Here is an 18,356-nt window from a genome sequence, read left to right as displayed (position 1 = left end):
TTTTAGCTAGTGGTTTTTCCTTCTTTTTTCACGCAGGAAGACAGGGGCGAGACAGAAATGTGCAATTTTCATTCCAGTCTGAAACGGTGCAGGTCAGGAGGCAACCAAGAAAAACGTCACGTTCAGCCGGGGATCAGGGCTGGGCGGTGCCTGGGCAAGGTTCACCAGTGCCCCCCCCCGAGTCCTCCCTTTGAGGGTTCGGAAAGGCCAGAGCGTCGCCCTGTTGCTCCCAGCAGCCGAGAGGCCTGCCTTGCTCAGATGAATGGGTTAGCCTAATCCTAACCACACACCCCGTCACCTGACTGCATTTTGCAGTGTTTTTGCCAAAAACCAGCACTTGTATCTAGTTCTGGCAAAACCACGCCATAGAAATCCATTGGTTTGCTTAATGACTACAGGGTTTGCTAAATAACTAGAGTGGCCACTTTATGACCGTTTGTTTGCTTAATGACTGTTGTAAAAAAAAAGAGTTCTAAAATGGAGTGGGTTGTGTGTTTTACGACTGTTACAACTTATGACTGCAATGGGCAGGCTCTGTTATGGATGTAACTCTATTTTCTGTCTAAAAGTAAGAACTGCTTAATGTCATTGGACCAAGATCTTTTTGATACAGGAATCTTGAACTTCTACACAATAAAATATTTCTTTATTGCAGTTGAGATATTATTCCGATTTTTTTGATCGGGGTGAGTGGCTAAGAGTTAACAAGGACTTAGGGAAACTTTGTTAGGCTCTGTAGCTGACTAAATCCTAAATAAGAAAAAGTATAATTTGCCCAGCTAAGATGTTGTTTGACGTTTGCATCACAGCGGAACGGGATGCAGGAAGGCAGGGCTCTGCCTTCCACGCACGACTTCGTCCTGCTAGGGGCCCTAAAGTCGCCCCGAAGAGGCGATGAAGAGGAGGGGTGCCTTGCTGATCACGGAGAGATGGTGGTCTTTCCGTTCAATCCAAGGAAAGCCTTCCAAACCAGCAGGGGAAAGACCTGCTACACCCTTGTGACTGGCCATTAGCTGCTGACAAGCAAAGAAGAAAAAGCACCAAATAACACATCGCAAACAGCAGTTTGAAACTGGGTGAGAATATTGATCCTTGTTTTAAGAGTGGAAAATAGACTTTGAATGACATCTAGTGGTGGATTTGTGGATAGCACTATAATTTGCTTCCTGTCTGCTTGGCAATAAAGGAAAATATTTTGGCATACTTATCACTTTGACCTTTTTGGATTATTAATACCTACTGAGCTTGGACTTCTAACCTCAAGAGCTACTGGAAGAGAAAGAAAAAATTGACCATGGACTATGCCTGGCTGGGAGAGACTTTTGAGCTGTTTTCAGAGAGGTTGAACATTTTGAACACTTTGAACATTGTGGATTACAACCTGTCCTGATTGGCAACTTTTGGATACTTGAGACAAAGGATCACTATAAAATATTGCTTTCAGGACTGAACCTATATTCTGGAATCTATTGTATTATAACGGATACATATAAAGATCAGGAAACTAGAGGAAACTTTGATCTACTCTTACTGAGACTGGTGATACTAGAGGATCTCCAGGAATGATGCCTCAAGAAAAAACAAACACTTTTCAGAAGGAAATATATTCTATGCTACAACTAATTCACCAAACAATTGCTGCATACAAAGAGGACATAAAAAGAAATCACAATGAGACTAAAAACAATTTAGACAATATAAATAAGCAAATCTCCAAATTAAATCTACAACTAGAAAGTTCCACGATAACGACTACAAAGTATGAACATATAAACCAGAAATCAGAACACAAAACAGAGGAAACGGATTTAGAGATGGAAGAGATAAAAGAAGGGAAATATAAATGACTATATACAAACAAAATACTGCAAGACTTAGCTATAACTATGAAAATGCAAAAGACCCTTTACCCCTTAGGTCTGCAAAATACATCTGATGGCAAGGAAGAAGGTTTTTAAAAATGGAATTTAGAGCTGTTAGGGGAAATAACACAACTTGGGAGACAGGGAATGAAAAGAGAAATTGAGGGAGAAAGAAAGTGGGAGTTGTTTAAAGGAGTATAAATGGGTGGAATCCCCCCCCCAAAAAAATACCCTACCTAAATTGTCTTCCTCATGCCAAGCAATTTTCATAAAAATAGAAAGAAAATTCTTGGGCAATCTAATTGCCCTGGCTTAGAAAGCTACTTGGCAAAGAAAGAAAGAGTCAGATTTAAAAAACAGAAGATTTGACCTTTTAGAGGGGGCATTATGTTTAAATACTTGTCTGAATAAGATTAAAAGAACAGATGACCTTTAGATATGATTAGACTTTTATAATGAAAGATATGATTTAGAACTAAAATAGCATTTTTTTTCTTTCTTTTTTTGATATGAGAAATAAGAAGATAAGAGGAGGATTGATATGAATACAACTTATAGCTACGTATATAATTAATATTGAAAAAATTACAACTGACAAAGATATTTCAAATACTGGTAAGAAATCAAATCCTAACATGACCATGAAAAACAGGATATTGATTTATGAATTGATATTACAGGTAGTCTTCAATTTATGACTGCTTGCTTGGTGCCCGTTTGAAGTCAGGACAGACCTCTTCACAGCTACTAACAACCCAGATTCAAAGTTATGACACTGCTCAACCTCTGATCAGATTTCAGACACTTGGCAGCCAGTCCATATTTATGACCATTTGCAGTATCCTGCAATCATATGACCAGAATTTGTTGTTGTTGTTTTTTGCCAGAAACCTGCATTTGCTTCTATTTTCTGGCAAAAAAAAGCCCACTGTGGACAGCAAATTCACATAGCCACTGCAGGAAAATCATAAAATCAAGCGCAGTCACGTGACTCGCTTAATAATCAGTACAACTAACAAACCATAAATTGTAGTCCTAGGTCGAGGACTACCCAGTGGTGGAATTCAGCTGGTTCGCACCGGTTCGGTAGAACCGGTAGCTCAATTTTGTTGAGTTTGGAGAACCAGCTGAACCCATGCTGCTTCTGGAAGTCCGTTCTAGGCCTCGGAGACCTGGAGGAGGCCTCCCAGGCCTAGAACAGCCCACAGGAAGTGCATGGATGTCACTTCTGGAAGTCCATTCTAGGCCTCAGAGGCCCAGGCCTGCATCCACACAGAGAACCGGATGTTCAGGTATTTGAATCCCACCACTGGGACTACCTGTATCATAAACGGTCCCCAGATCAGCTCATCTCAGGGTGTCTAAATGGAAGAGAGCAGCTCCATCTCAGAGAGGACTGCCTTCAGGCAGCTCCAACAAGTGAGCCCAGCTGCGAAGCCCAGGAGAAAAAACATCATACTCTAAGATTGTTCAGAATTTTAGCTTACCTCGGTTAGTGTGTATGCCTCCTCAGCCGTACATTCTGCTTTCACGGTAGGGTTACTCAGTGCAAATATGATGGGTCTCTGATTGATGTCGGCCATCGCTTTGATGACATCATGAGAAAACAGCCGCCCAGCCCCGGCAACTCCTGAAAGTGGAAATAAGACCATGGCTTAAAGAAAATGCTCCAAATATTTTCAGGCAGGTGGGGCAGGAGCTGTCCTAACAGCGTGTCAAGCTATAAATCTCTTGTGTTGAGAGATTTGGACAGAGTGTGGCCACTGCAGGAACGTTTTGGAACGAAGCGACACACATTCCCTGAATTGTGTGCAAGCTCCTACTTGTTGTAAGAGAAAGAATAAAGTGAAAAGAACTCCATTTCTCTGTAGTCAGCAAGGCTCTAGACCAGTGTTTTTCAAACTTGGCAAGTTTAAGCGATGTGTGGACTTCAACTCCCAGAATTCCTCAGGCAGGACTTCAACTCCCTGAATTTCCCAGTCTTGCTGGCTGGGGGATTCTGGGAGTTGAAGTCCACACATTGAAAAACAGTGCTTTAAACATTTGGAAATTCCAACCTCAGAAATGTAGATGTAGAAGCAGCAAATCCATCGGATGAGTAACCTGGGAATTGTCTGAAACGCTCACCAATGATGGCAGAAGGCTGAAGAACGTTCACCGCATCCAAGAAAGAATTGGGCATGTTCCCTGGAGCTGGATGAGTAAAGGGCTCCTGGTTGACATCTGTCGCTTCTGCCCGGCCCTAAAAGGGGATGAAATAAAAAACATCTGATCGGGAAACCAAAACCAACATGGGTCTAAAACTGGATTGGCTCTTTCCAAAACCGACAGGCACCCTACCTTTATCAATAAGCCATCTTTATCAAACATCCAAATTTTCTGGCAAGCTTCTTCTGCAGAAAGACCACTTTCCACCATAGCCATGCGGATGAGATTTGCAATTCCAAGGGCGGCCTTAGGGAGAAGACAAAGAAAGAGGAGAGAAAGTACGGATTTGGCAGGGCTGTGTTGGCATCAATAAAGCCGCTCGGAATTCAGTTTCCAGAGGACACTAAAACAAAGAAAGAAGTGACACTTGGCATATCACTCTCACCGTTTCTCTAGGCTTATCGAATGGCTACTCCACTTCTTCCACCAAGGAGAAAGACTACAAATTATAAAGGGACGTGCCATGCAGAAATTTAAAAAATAAGTAAAATAATAGCTATGAGAGCCAGCTTGGGCTAGTGATAGAGGCACCAGGCACTTAGGCAAGGAAAGCCAGTCACTCTCTCTCAGCCCAACCCACCTCAAAGGGCTGTTGTGAGGAAAACAAGAGGAGGAAGATGTGTTGGATATGTTTGCCACCTTGAGTTATTTGTAAAAATAATAAAGCCAGGATACAAATTTTAAAAAATGAAAATTAAAGTACAGGCAGTCCTTGACTTACAACCCTGAGTATAGGACGATCACACATTGGAGTCATTAAGCAGGTTAGTCCATCACTGCACCCAGTTTTATGACTTTTCTGTGGCAGTGGTTAATGACCACTGCGGTCGTTAAATAAGCCCATTACACCAACTGGGGATTTTTGCCAAAATCAGAGATAAACCCTGATGTCCAGCAAACCACCCCCCCGCTGAAAAGTGTGGTTATGCAGAACAGACAGCAAGTGGTTGTAAAGGCAGCCCAGTTGCCAAGCACCCAACGTATGCGGTCACGTGACTATGGGGCAGGGGCAGCCTTTGGACCTTCGAAACAGGCAGATGCAGATGAACTGGAGCTCCATCGCAACTTTGAACGGTCGCTAAGCAACCGACGGTCATTGAGCAAGGCCTACCTGTACTGTTTTAAAAGCTTGATAAAATAATATGGTGAGAATCATGATTTCAGATATTCAAAAGGCAGAGTGAAAAAGGGCCCCTCTGGAAAGCAACTGGCTGAATCCTTAAGGATAACGGCCACACCTTTCATATCGGGAGGGGGGGAAACCCCAATTTAAGGCCCTGCTGAAATGCAACAGGGTACCTGGGAACAGCACGGAGCTGGATCCCACAAAAAAAGGGGTTTCAGGATGACGTGTAACCCTAGGCTGCCAAATGCCCAGCCCCACAACACCACCCAGGCCAGCAGTCTTTGAACTTGGCAATTTTAAGATGCAGGGACTTCAACTCCCGGACTACCCCAGCCAGCAGGCACGAAACACTCTTCCAGGGTAGCCTTGCACAGGGGCACTGCGGCAGTCTAGCTCTAACCTATCCCAGCTCTGATTGGCTCAACAACCGTTCGTATCTGACGATCTACATGAAGCCGCTGGGTGAGATCATTCGTGGCTTTGGAGTTGGGTATCATCAGTATGCTGATGATACCCAACTTTTCTTTTCGACCCCAAACCACCCCAGTGATGCCCTCAACGTGATGTCCCGTTGCCTGGAGGCGGTTCGGGTCTGGATGGGGAGGAACAGACTCCAACTCAACCCCGACAAGACTGAGTGGCTTTGCATACCTTCATCCTGGGTTTATTCAGACATTCCACCTCTGGCTATGGGGGGGTGAACTATTACCCCCCGTAGATAGGGCTCGCAACTTGGGGGTCCTCCTAGATTCACGGCTCACCTTGGAAGACCATATAGGAGCTGTGACTAGGGGGGCCTTCGCACAGGTCCGCCTGGTGCGTCAGTTGCGGCCCTATCTTAGCCGGGATGATCTATGCACGGTCACTCATGCGCTCGTGTCCTCTCGTCTGGACTACTGCAACGCTCTCTACATGGGGCTGCCCTTGAGGACCACCCGGAAGCTCCAACTGGTACAGAATGCAGCCGCGAGAGTGGTGTTGGGAGTCTCCCGATACTCCCACGTTACGCCTCTGCTCCGTGAGCTGCATTGGTTGCCAGTTGTCTTCCGGGTGAGATTCAAGGTACTGGTAACGGTATTTAAAGCACTCCATGGCATGGGGCCGGAGTACCTCAGGGAACATCTGCTGCCGGCATCAAGCTCCCTGCGCCCTGTGCGTTCCCACAGAGAGGGCCTCCTCAGGGTGCCACCGATCAGAGAATGTCGATTGGTGGCCCCCAGGGGGAGATCCTTCTCTGTGGGCGCTCCGGAGCTGTGGAATCAGCTACCGGTAGAGCTCCGGATGGCGCCCGATCTTCGCTCCTTTCGTCGCGATCTTAAGACATTTCTGTTTGTACAAGCTGGCCTAGCCTGATGGGGATTGCTGGGGTTGTTTCATCTTTGGTTTTTTTTAATTTTTCTTGGGGTTTTTAGCACTGTATTTCCATTGTTTTTAACTAGGGCAATTGTTTAATCTTTTTTAATGTTTGTATTTGCTATTTTATTCTGCCCTGTGAACCGCCCTGAGTCCTCAGGGAGAAGGGCGGTATATAAATGTTATTAAATTAAATTAAATTAAAATTAAATGCAAACTGCACGGGCTCAAATTTATTGCAGCAGTCCAGCTGCACGACTCACTTCTCCTGCCCCGAGGAAGAGGATCCGGTGCTCGGTCAGCGGCTTCCCAATGACTTTCTCTGCTGCCAGTAATCCAGCCAAGGCGACCGCTGCCGTCCCTGAGGAAGGACACACAATTTGTCAGGAGCTAAAAGGCAGAAGCGAGGAAAAGCAGAGCCCAAAGGGGCACACGGGGAAGACGTTAAAAGCCCCCGGTGGACTGTGCTTACCCTGTATGTCATCGTTGAAAATGCAGTATTTTTCTCGGTATTTCCTCAGAAAGCGGAAGGCGTTGTGATTGCCAAAGTCTTCAAACTGAATGAGGGTGTTTTGGCCGTACCTGGAAGGCACAGACAGCATCCATGTCAAGCACGCAGATCCTGCACACCTCTCTAATTTAAGTGTCCTAAGTGAGCACGGCACCAAACCTGGTGTTTGTACACAGGTAGTCCTCATCTTACAACAAAATGGCTTAGCGACCATTCGAAATTACAATGGCACTGAAAAAAGTAATTTCTAGCCCCTTCTCACACTTTACGAGTATTGCAGCCTCCCCGGGGTCACGTTATCAAAACTCAAACACCTGGCAACCTGCAGGTACTTATGTCGCAGTATCCTGGGATCATACGATGATCCCCTTTGGCAAGCAAAGTCAACGGGGAAAGCCAGATTCACTTAACAACTGTGTTATTAATCTAACAACCACAGTGGTTCACTTAACAACTATGGCAAGAAAGGTTGTAAAATCGGGCAAAACTCACTTAACAACTGTTAAATGACAGAAACAACAGAAATCCCGGGCTCAGTTGTGGCCAAGTCGAGGGCCACCTATACCACCTATGCAGATGTATACCCAAAGGCACAAATGACCAGGCTCCAATGTGTCAAACTTTGGACACGTTTTAGGAGGAAACCCAGTTCTATGGAAAAGACTCCAGTGCTGGGGAAGGTGGAAGGACAACCAGCGACAAAGCGCATGGATACATTATATCTTTGTTTCTGTTTTTTAACTATGCTAATTTTGGTGAAGGGCATGTCTTGAGGCTTTCCCATTTCAGAAGGGTAGGATGTCATACTGCTTAGTTTTAGGGAATTCCACTGCTAAATTTCAACTGTGTGGTTAAAAAAAACAACCCTTTGGCCCACAAAAGGGGAGTTTGTGACCATATTCATCCCTTGGGATGCCAGCAGTCAATTCTCATCTTTGCTAAACAGAATACTCTTTGATCCATCAAAGTCTTCTTGGTCATGCAGGAAAGGCTGTCTGTTGACCTGCACGAATTCTTTTCATGCTTGCAGTGGAACAAGGCTCAGGATTTATACCTGCTCACCACGGCTTCCATGAATTCATCAATTAATTCATCATACAGCTGCGAGCGGTCTCGTTTCTGATATAACCCCATATAAAATGGATCTTCCAAAAGCGTCTAGGAAAATGGAAAAACAAAGCAAAGTCACTCTGGCACTGAATTATACTCTGTCATTCCTAGGAAACCGGGATGTTTGCAGGACACTTTCTGAGAAGGCTGTCATTGCACGGATAGTCCTTGACTTACGAGCAGAGTTGAGACTGGAATTTTGGTCAATAAGCGATGCAATTGTGAAGCGAATCATCACGTGATCAGACCCAATTTTACAATATTTTTATTGTGGATGTTAAAAGAATCACTGAGGTTGTTAAGCAAATCATGCGATCCTTAAGCAAATCTGGCTTCCCCAATTGACTTTGCTTCTGGGAAGCTTGCTGGGAGGGTCGCAAAGCATCCTGGGATGCTGCAGCTTCATAAATGGCAAGTTGCTCGCCAAGCACTTGAATTGTGATCAGGTGACCAGGTTGTGACTTCAAGGACAGACCGTGGGTCACTTTTTGCGAGGCCATCGTAACTTTGAACCACCAATAAATGAACGGTCATAAGTCAAGGACTACCTTTGGTGGAACTTTAAACCCTTGGTAATCTATTAGAGAGGGACGCGGTGGTTCAGTGGGTTAGGACGCTGAGCTTGTCAATCAGAAGGTCGGCAGTTTGGCGGGTCGAACCCCGAGTGCCGCGTAGCAGAGTGAGCGCCTGTTACCCGTTCCAGCTTCTGCCAACCTAGCAGTTCGAAAGCACGTAAAAATGCAAGTAGAAAAATAGGGACCACTCCGGTGGGAAGGTAACAGCGTTCCGTGCACCTTTGGCGTCCAGTCATGCCAGCCACATGACCACAGAGACGTCCTCGGACAAGCGCTGGCTCTTCGGCTTTGGAACGGAGATGAGCACCGGCCCCTAGAGTCGGAAATGACTAGCACGCATGTGCAAGGGAACCTTTAATCTATTAGAAATATTCTGCAAATGCCGCAAGAGGGATGTAAAGAGTTTCGCACTTAAGAAAAAGGTACTAAGAATGTGTTCACAAACATGTCAAATTTCTTCAATTCTGGGCAAGGCCCGGGGGGGGAGGGGCCTTCTTTGACTCGGATGTTTTAAGCAAAAGAGGACTAAGGAAAGTGTGCTGAGTCACACTTTGTCACAAGACAAAGACAACTGTTGGAGAACATGAATATCATACAGGTAGTCCTTGACCTACGACCACAACTGAGCCCAAAATTTCTGTTGCTAAGCGAGATGGTTGTTCAGTGAACTTTGCTCCATTTTACAACCTTTCTTGCAAGTTGTTAAGTGAATCACTGCAGTTGTTCAATTAGTAACAGAGTTGTTAAACGAATTTGGCTTTCTATTAACTTTGCTTGTTACAAGGTCGCACAAAGGGATCACGGGACACCCCCCCCCCCAGGACAACGCAATGGTCATAAATATGAGTCAGCTGCCAAAGGTCTGAATTTTGATCAAGTGACCATGGGGATGCTAAAAACAGTCACTGTTTTCAGTGCCCTTGTAACTTTGAATGACCACTAAATGAACCATTGTAAGTCAAGGATTAGTTGCAACGGGAAGTGCTGGAAGGAACCTCCAAGGTAACTCCCGCTCTGCGGCATCTCACCCCACCAACGAGCACCACAGATGAGCAACTGGTACCTGATGGGTGTAGAACATGTAACAACTTACCTGATTGTCAGTTCCAACATCGATACACACAGGAAGGCACTTGTCAGGTTTTATTCCAGCACAGGCGGTGTATAAACAGAGTTTGCCAACTGGGATTCCCATTCCGTATACCCCCAGATCCCCAAGGCCCAAGATACGTTCTCCATCTGTGACAACAACAGCCTGTGATAAGAAGAGAAGTGCATCAGATCACAAGAAGGAAAGACAATGTGACCAAGAATTCATAGTTTAGCTTGCGAGCATACCCCCCCTCTATTTGTTAGCTGCACTCAAGGAAATCTATCCGGTACTAGAGAAAGTCCAGCTGAAAGAAGGAAATACGGTCAGTACCTTCACATCATTCTCTGGCCAGTTGTTTACCACAGATCGGATGTGGCCCTTATCTGTTACGGCAATGTATAATCCTCTGCAAAGAAATCAAGGCAAAACGCAAGGGTCAACCTGGTAGACTTTCTTCTTATTCATTTAAAAAAGTTGAATATGACACCTTTAAAAAAACGGGTAAAACTAAGATAGCACATGAGATCTATGTTACTGTTAAAAGGTTACAGAATTTGAAAAAGGCAAAATTTATCTGATTTTAACATTCACATCCAGTTAATTTTGTCACGTGAAATGAACCAGGAAAAAATATCTCTGGACAGGCAATAATACTGAATAAGTACAATTTAGGAAGGAAAGGAAGATTCAAAATACTTGAGCGGAAGATGGAAAGATTCAGTATTTACATTTATTGATAACTGAATATCCCTTATGGACTCTTTGCATAAAAACGAGGGGAAAAAATGAACTTTAAATTTATTGTTTTAATGATTAGGCAAGATATTTTATAGAATGAAAAGAGTCATGATATAATTTTAGATGGACAAATGAAGTACAATCGTACTTATAACTTCTAAGAATATCAGGTGCCAGATCTTTATATCATTCTTCCGTTTCCTATTTCGTTTTATGTTTTAATTGCAGTTTTAGCTTTTTCTTTTCTCTTTCCATTTTTCTTTCTTCTGTTTTAGTTTGTATTGCTTGTTATAACTTAACATGTTCAATAAAAACTATTAAAGAAAACCTAAATACTTGAGTGAATGTTGTCTTTTTCCCATTATTCTTTGACAAGAGCAGTATCAAGTTCCAGGATAGAAATTATTTGTTACTACAAGGGGGGGGGAATCTTTATCATCCTACATCAACTTGGTCCAACTCAATTAGAGAGCTCTAACAGGGCAAATTTTATGTAGATTGTACCATAATCGTTTATTTACTTATTTATAGATTGAGGTGCCACCCAATTCTAGTGTGAGATGTGTTATCCATATTGTGGCGTTGATGCTCTGAATTGGATTCGCTAAATTAATCTGATCATATGCAGTTATCAGCATTCAAGCTGCTGGGAAAAAAATCACAACGTTTACTGTCTAGCTCGGTTTCTCTCAACTTCAGCAACTTTAAGATAGGTGGAGTTCAACTCCAGGAATTCTCCAGCCAGCACCGGAATCCCGGAAGTCGAAGTCCATCCATCTTAAAGTCACTCAGGCTGAGAAATACTGAGCTAGCTTATTTAGTGAAATCAAAATTATCAGCTCGATTGAGCCTTAGAAAATCCATCTCTCTTTGGCTTCTACAAATAAGAATTTTTGTCATGAGGGCCAGGAAATGAACATTTATTTCAGGAAGTGAGGAAGATCTAAATAATGAAGAAAAACATAAATCATTTTATTTAGAAGGTTTATACAGCCCTTCCCGAGTTAGCAACTCCCTGGAAGGTAGAAAATAGTAAACGGACTCTAAGTAGAAACAAAACACGTGTGAAGAAGAAAAGAAGAGAAATCGAAATTTTTAATGTCACCATCAATTCTTTGCGTTTCTTTGCCTACAGTCAGCAGAAATAGTGCTTTATTGAGGAATACCAGCCTAATAAATAACAAACATAAAATTAAAAAGAATAGCAAGTCTGTTATTGAGTTTCCAGAATGAAAAAGCAGAAAAATTAGTTACAATTACATAAAAAACCCCCAAAAGGCTGTCCTTACTTTGGCCTTCTAAAAATATGCCCATACTGGGAACACGCAAGGCCCACTGTTGGCGTATAGACAATCGGCATTAACTGTTCAATATCGTCTTGTAGAATCCTGTAGAAGAGCTTCTCATTTCTTTCCTGAATTCCCATCACATAGATGTACCTGTGAGCAGAGAAGTGGAGAAACGACATGAAACGTCTGTGCTTATATATTTACCCCTTTGGGGGGAAGAGATTTCAACCCTCAGACATAATTCTGCCCTGGCTGTGACCTGTCAGTTTTATCTTCCAAAGAAGCTGGCTGGGATATGTGCAAGACCCAGAAGCATTCACGAAGACAGCTATTGGTGGAAATAAATATTAAGCCAACAACTAGCTTATTTTTAATTTTTAGGAAAAGAGTGTGAGCAATGTCTCCTAGAACAGGGGTCCCAAACCTTTCTTGGTTGGCGGCCTGGTGGGAATGGGAGGAGGAGGCACTTTTATGCATGCACACATGCAAATGTGGCTGTGTGCATGCGTGCGTAAACAGGGCAATGAGCATGCGTGCTCCCCTAAATGGGGCTGCTAGCGCAGGTGCGCATCTCAGCGCCAGCATGCACCTTGGCTAGCGCAGGTGAGAGGCTCGCGGCTCATGGCTTGGCTAGCACTAGCGAGGGACTCGTAGCTCAGCCAGCGCGAGGGAGAGTCAGCGCACACACATGCGCACTGGCCAGCCACTCATATGGCCGCGGCCCATAGGTTGGGGACCTCTGTCCCAGAACACAGAAGGCACCAATGGAAGTTCCATGGGACAAGAGCCAATCAGACATTTTAAAAGTGGGATCCACGGTTTAGCCCCGAGCAAGAAAATGAACAGGATGGGAAGAATAAACAATTCCACTTTTCCCTGGCCCAATCCAATGAAAGAGGCCATCTTTAAGTCCTCTACTTATTAAGGTTTTGGAGTTACAACTCCTACTGGCCGTGCAGGAAGAGCTTCCAGGAACTGGAGATGAACAAGAGGCAGAGATGCTTATGTCTTCTATCCCTAAGTTCCTGAGCCAAATTTGGGGACTGTGATTTACATCTCAATGCCTGCAGTATATGCTACATGGGGTCACCCTTGAAAAGTGCCCCCAGATTATGAAACGCAATTCTATAAGTGGCAACTGTAATTGCATTTAATCTCCACTGACAGTTAGGAAATTGGCAAAATCCCATCACTTTTGCCAAGCTACAGATGTTCTTTATGACCACAATTGAGCCCAAAATTTATGCTGAGTTTTGTCCCATTTTACAAACTTTCTTGTCACAGTTGTTAAATGAATCACTGCAGTTTGTTAAATTAGTAACTCGGTTGTAAAATGAATCTGCTTTCCCCATTGACTTTGCTTGTCAGAAGGTCGCAGAAGGGGATCCGTGACGGCCAGGACAATACAACCCTCATAAATATCAGTTAGTCGCCAAATGGTGGGATTTTCATCACGTGACCATGGGGATGCTGCAACGGTCATAAATGTGAAAACGGTCATAAGAAATCTTTTTTTAATACAGCTGGAAGGGACCTTGGAGGTCTTCTAGTCCAGCCCCCTGCTCAAGCAGGAGAACCTCTACCATCTCAGACAGGTGACTGTCCAGCCTCTTCTTCAAAACCTCCAGGGATGGAGCACCCACGATTTCTGGAGGCAACTTCTGTGCCACTGGTCGATTGTCCTGTCAGGAAGTTCCTCCTTAATCCCAGGTTGCTTCTCTCTTGGATCAGTTTCCAACCCTTGTTTCTCTTCCTTCCCTCTGGTGCTCTGGTGAATAACATGACGCCCTCCTCTTCTTTGTGGCAGCCCCTCAAATACTGGAAGGCTGCTCTCACGTCTCCCCTATTTCTTCTTTTCTTTACACTGGCCAAACCCAAGTCCTGCAGCCGTTCTTCGTCTGTTTTAGTCTCCAGGCCTTGGATCATCTTAGCTGCTCTTCTCTGAATTTTACTCTCAATGTCTTTTTTGTAATATGGGGACCAAAATTGGCTGCAGTATTCCAGGTATGGCCTTACTAAGGTTTTATAAAGCAGTAATATTACCTCGCGTGATCTTGATTCTATGCCTCTGTTTATACAACCCAGGATTGTGTTGGCTTTTTTGGTTGCTTTAAGTCACTTTTTTCAGTGCCGTTGTAACTTCAAATGGTCACTAAATGTAAATTGAAGATTACCTGTAACAACTGCTAATCTCTTTTACTGTTTATTTCCATTTATAATTTAACTTTTCAAGTTTCTGAAACGCTGTTGCTAGCAATCTGGAATATTTGGCTAGAAAGGTGGAGTAGAAGCCAAGGAAGCAATCCCGAAGGGGCTCTTTCAAAAGGCTCTTTCGTTTTCCCTCAAAGCCGTTTACCTTCTCATCCAAGAAGCTTCTTCAGTTTTGACTGAGTGAGAGGCGAAACATCTTTAAGGGAAAAAACAAAGGAAGTTCAGTTGCCTTTTGAAAAAGCACCTACGGGGCAACCATGACCTGGATGACTGAGAATCTCCACTGACAAGGAAGCAATCCGGATGAAATGAACACGTGTACAATGTGTGTAATGTAATGCAGCCCGATGTCATTTTGGGCTTTCTGGAGAGGAGACTCTGGAATCTGGGAGGACAGAGGTGAAGCAAGCAGTCTTGCCACTGGCTAGGCCGTGGGAGGTGAGGATTCCAGTTTGCTAGACTGAAGGATGAGGAAGACAAGCAAATGAAGCTGCTGTGGAAAACAAAGCAGGTGACAAGAGCTATTTTTAATACAGAATGCACATTCTAATGAATGCCGGTTTCAGACTCCATATCCAGCATCACAGGCGAACCGGCTACAAACATTAGTTCTTGTGTATATAATAGGTGGTTGTGAAAATGACCTTGGACTACAGACAGAATACTGTGCATAGCTATTCAGAAATAAACCTCATGAATCACAAATTACTCCCCAGAAAAACAGGGCCTGGATTAGATTGCAGAAATCTTTGTATCGGGGGAAAATAACAAATGCAACTCTGATTAGCCAACATTTGTAGAATAGGTACAGCGTTCTCTTGATAAATATGTAGTCCAGTCGCTTGCCACTTTATGGTCAATTAACCAGCTTTTGATTTCTCCATTCAGGAAGATTATATATATAACACTCAAGTCATAAAATATGTTTCCAGTCAACAAGGAAAAAGAAAGGCTTAGAGTGAAGGCTGCTGTAACTTAAAAAGACACTATACAACACAGACTTACCTTGAGGTAAGATGGGCAGGCTTTCAATTTTATAAACAAACACAGATGGACAATATATATGTATGTACAGGCACACTGATATGCATATACACCCTTTCAAGATCTAGGCAAGAGTGTTACACCTTCACCAGAGGGGCGGGACCTAAATTGTCAGCCATACTGGGGGATAATTCTGAAAAAATAATTATTTTTCTTTTATCCAACCTTTACTATTTTTATAAATAACTCAAGGTGGCGAATATATCTAATATTCCCCCTCCTATCTTCCTCACAGCAATAACACTGTGGGTTGGGTTGGGCTGAGAGAGAGTGACCCAAAGACATCAAGCTGGCTTATGTGCCTAAGGCGGGACTAGAACCCACCATCTCCTGGTGATTGGTCCAAACTCACTCAGCTGGCTTTTGTGCCTGGCGGGACTAGAACCCATTGTCTCGCTACGATTGGCCCAAAATTACTTATCCAGCTTTCAGTCCTACTGGGATTAGAATTCAGTGTCTCCTGATGATTGGCCCAAGGTCAGCCAGCTGGCTTTCATGCCGAAGGCGGGACTACAACTTCCAGCCTCCTAGTTTCTATCCTGGTACCTTAACAACTAGACCAGACTTTTTTTTTAAAATCCCATTTATATCCCGCCCTTCTCCGAAGACTCAGGGCGGCTTACAATCTAAGAAGCACAAATCAATGTGCTTAGCAATAGCCTTCATTCTATGTATATGCCTGCTTATTAGGGCTTTCGGCCCCCCCCAGCGGCATTATTATAAAGTCTGCTTAATTGCCCCCAACAATCTGGGTCCTCATTTTACCTACCTGGGAAGGATGGAAGGCTGAGTCAACCTTGAGCCTGGTGGGACTCGAACCTGCACTTTCAAGGTCTCAATCAGAATAGGTGAACTAAACCTACCCCAAGGTAAAGCACACAGGGCAGAATTTATTTTAAAAATGGTATTAAAATGAAGTTGCCTTTGAATTTTGGTAAGGTGATTGTGGAAGACTCTGGAGAAGTTTCAAATACAGGTTTGGGAGTGCTGCCAACTCAACCCCTTTGTATTAAAACTAGCAACAAAACACAGTTTGAATGCATTTGGTTCCGTTTGAAGGAGAACTTCATCAACCAGCGCTCCCCCTTATCCAGAGTGTCTGGGATATTTGCAACTGTGCTTCTCCAAACCATAACCGGAAGCCAACACCAGCAAGGTGCAGAGAATCAGCTCCAAAAGAGTAACTCTCCTCCAGTCGGGTCTTACTTCTCTAAGGGATCCGTCATTTTGGCTATATTCTTATGGAAACGTAAAGCTTGAAGGTCCTGCGTCTCGATCTTCGGAGGCAAGAGCCCTTGAAGCCCCAACATCTGCCGTTCTTTTAAGGTAAAAGCCATACCCTGGATAGAGACAGGAAGAGGAAGAGACAAAATCAGCCCCAATTCCTGGTTTGGGGAAGTCCTTTGATTTTAGTGGGATCCTACTAGTTCTTCACCTGAAATGTGATTCCTTCCTTTCTCCTTAATCAGTCCCAGAGGTGGGGAACCATGGCCCCTTTATGACTTGACTGGCCTGGCCGGCTCAGGAATTCTGGGAGTTGAAGTCCACAAGTCATAAAAGGATCACCCCTGATCTAGACCAACACACTCTCTTTGATTTGTTCCTTTCACGTTATTTAATGTGGCTCATTTTCTTCCTACTCCAGAGTTGAACATATTTAACACAAAAGCTGGTTATACGAGCTAGAAATTGATGCCGCATTTAATAAAAATAGGTTTTCAATTGCTCGCCATGTGGCCATGATGAGTTGCAATTGTGATGGGCAAGCTCCATCGTGGTCATAACTCAAGGATTACCTGCAAATCCCGTTACCCTTCTAACTACGGCTGCCATTCTTAGCCCTGATGTTTACGTAGCATGTTTCATCCTCTCTAGTGGGTCAGTGTCACTGTCAGACAAAATCGCTCGGATTCGGGCCAGTCTGGATTCCGACTGGGCAGAGTCTGACGGAGATGACATGAGCGGTCTTGGTGATGTTATCTGGGAAGAGTTCGACCCTGTGACTCCAGAAGATGTGGACAGGATCATGGGGAAGCTGAGCTCCACCACGTGTTTATTGGACCCCTGCCCCTCCTGGCTGGTCTATGCGGCTTGGGAGAGGACACGAGGCTGGCTCCAGGCAGTGATAACTGCTTCTTTGAGTGAGGGTAGCTTTCCTGCTGCCTTGAAGAAGGCGGTGGTGAGGCCCCTCCTCAAGAAGCCTGCCCTGGACCCGGCTATTTTGAATAACTATCGTCCGGTCTCCAAACTTCGCTTTCTTGCGAAGAGACGGCATGGAGACGGCATTGGTTGTGCTGGTGAATGATCTCTGGCGGGCTTGGGACAGGGGTTGCTCCTCTGTTCTAGTCCTATTAGATCTCTCAGCGGCTTTCGATACCATCGACCATGGTATCTTACTGCGGCGCCTCAGGGGGTTGGAGTGGGGGGCACCGTTCTCCAGTGGTTCTCCTCCTACCTCCTGGGATGTTCGCAGTCGGTGTTGACAGGAGGGCAGAGGTCGGCCTCGAGGCCTCTCGTTTGTGGAGTTCCTCAGGGGTCGGTCCTCTTGCCTCTCCTGTTCAACATCTATATGAAGCCGCTGGGTGAGATCATTCGTGGTTTTGGAGTTGGGTATCATCAGTATGCTGATGATACCCAGGTTTTCATCTCCACCCCAAACCACCCCAGTGATGCCCTCGATGTGATGTCCCGTTGCCTAGAGGCGGTTCGGGTCTGTATGGGGAGGAAGAGGCTTCGGCTCAATCCCGACAAGACCGAGTGGTTGTACGTTTCGGCATCCCGGGAAATTCAGTTTACTCCATCTTTAACCATGGGGGGTGAGGTGTTACCCCCCATAGATAGGGCTCGCAACTTGGATGTCCTCCTGGATTCACAGCTCAGTTTGGAAGACCATGTAGGAGCTGTGACCAGGGGGGCTTTTGCCCAGGTTCGCCTGGTGCACCAGTTGTGACCCTATCTGGACCGGGATGCCTTGCGTACGGTCACTCATGCACTCGTGATCTCTCGTATAGACTACTGCAATGCTCTGTACATGGGGCTGCCCTTGAGGACCACTCGGAGGCTTCAGCTGGTGCAGAATGCGGCCGCGCGAGTTGTGATGGGGGTCTCCCGATACTCCCATGTAACACCTCTTCTCTGCGAGCTGCATTGGCTTCCAGTTGCCCTCCGGGTGAGATTCAAGGTGCTGGTGATTACCTATAAAGCCCTAAATGGCATGGGTCCGGACTACTTACGGG

At 44.7% G+C, this 18,356-nt stretch overlaps 1 protein-coding gene across 3 annotated transcripts in view; it reads right to left on the bottom strand.

Annotated features, from left to right (window-relative positions):
* The window catches only part of ME2 (malic enzyme 2), a 48,075-nt gene that overhangs the window by 7,283 nt on the left and 22,436 nt on the right, over positions 1–18,356 (bottom strand). For all 3 annotated transcript variants that reach the window (XR_014491471.1, XM_083354851.1, XM_083354850.1), the window contains exons 3-12: positions 16,327–16,460; positions 11,866–12,015; positions 10,169–10,244; positions 9,839–10,000; positions 8,115–8,218; positions 7,022–7,131; positions 6,813–6,910; positions 4,203–4,316; positions 3,990–4,104; positions 3,350–3,492 (exon numbers count right to left, since the gene is read on the bottom strand). Coding sequence is in view for 2 of the 3 variants with exons in the window: in XM_083354851.1 (XP_083210977.1) it covers positions 3,350–3,492; positions 3,990–4,104; positions 4,203–4,316; positions 6,813–6,910; positions 7,022–7,131; positions 8,115–8,218; positions 9,839–10,000; positions 10,169–10,244; positions 11,866–12,015; positions 16,327–16,460 (1,206 nt within the window). In the remaining variant the exon portion in view is untranslated. The remainder of the gene's footprint in view (positions 1–3,349; positions 3,493–3,989; positions 4,105–4,202; positions 4,317–6,812; positions 6,911–7,021; positions 7,132–8,114; positions 8,219–9,838; positions 10,001–10,168; positions 10,245–11,865; positions 12,016–16,326; positions 16,461–18,356) is intronic.

This window comes from Vipera ursinii (genome assembly GCF_947247035.1).
Source record: "Vipera ursinii genome assembly, chromosome: 2".
Lineage (NCBI taxonomy): Eukaryota > Metazoa > Chordata > Lepidosauria > Squamata > Viperidae > Vipera > Vipera ursinii.
This window is presented reverse-complemented; position numbering and strand designations above follow the sequence as displayed.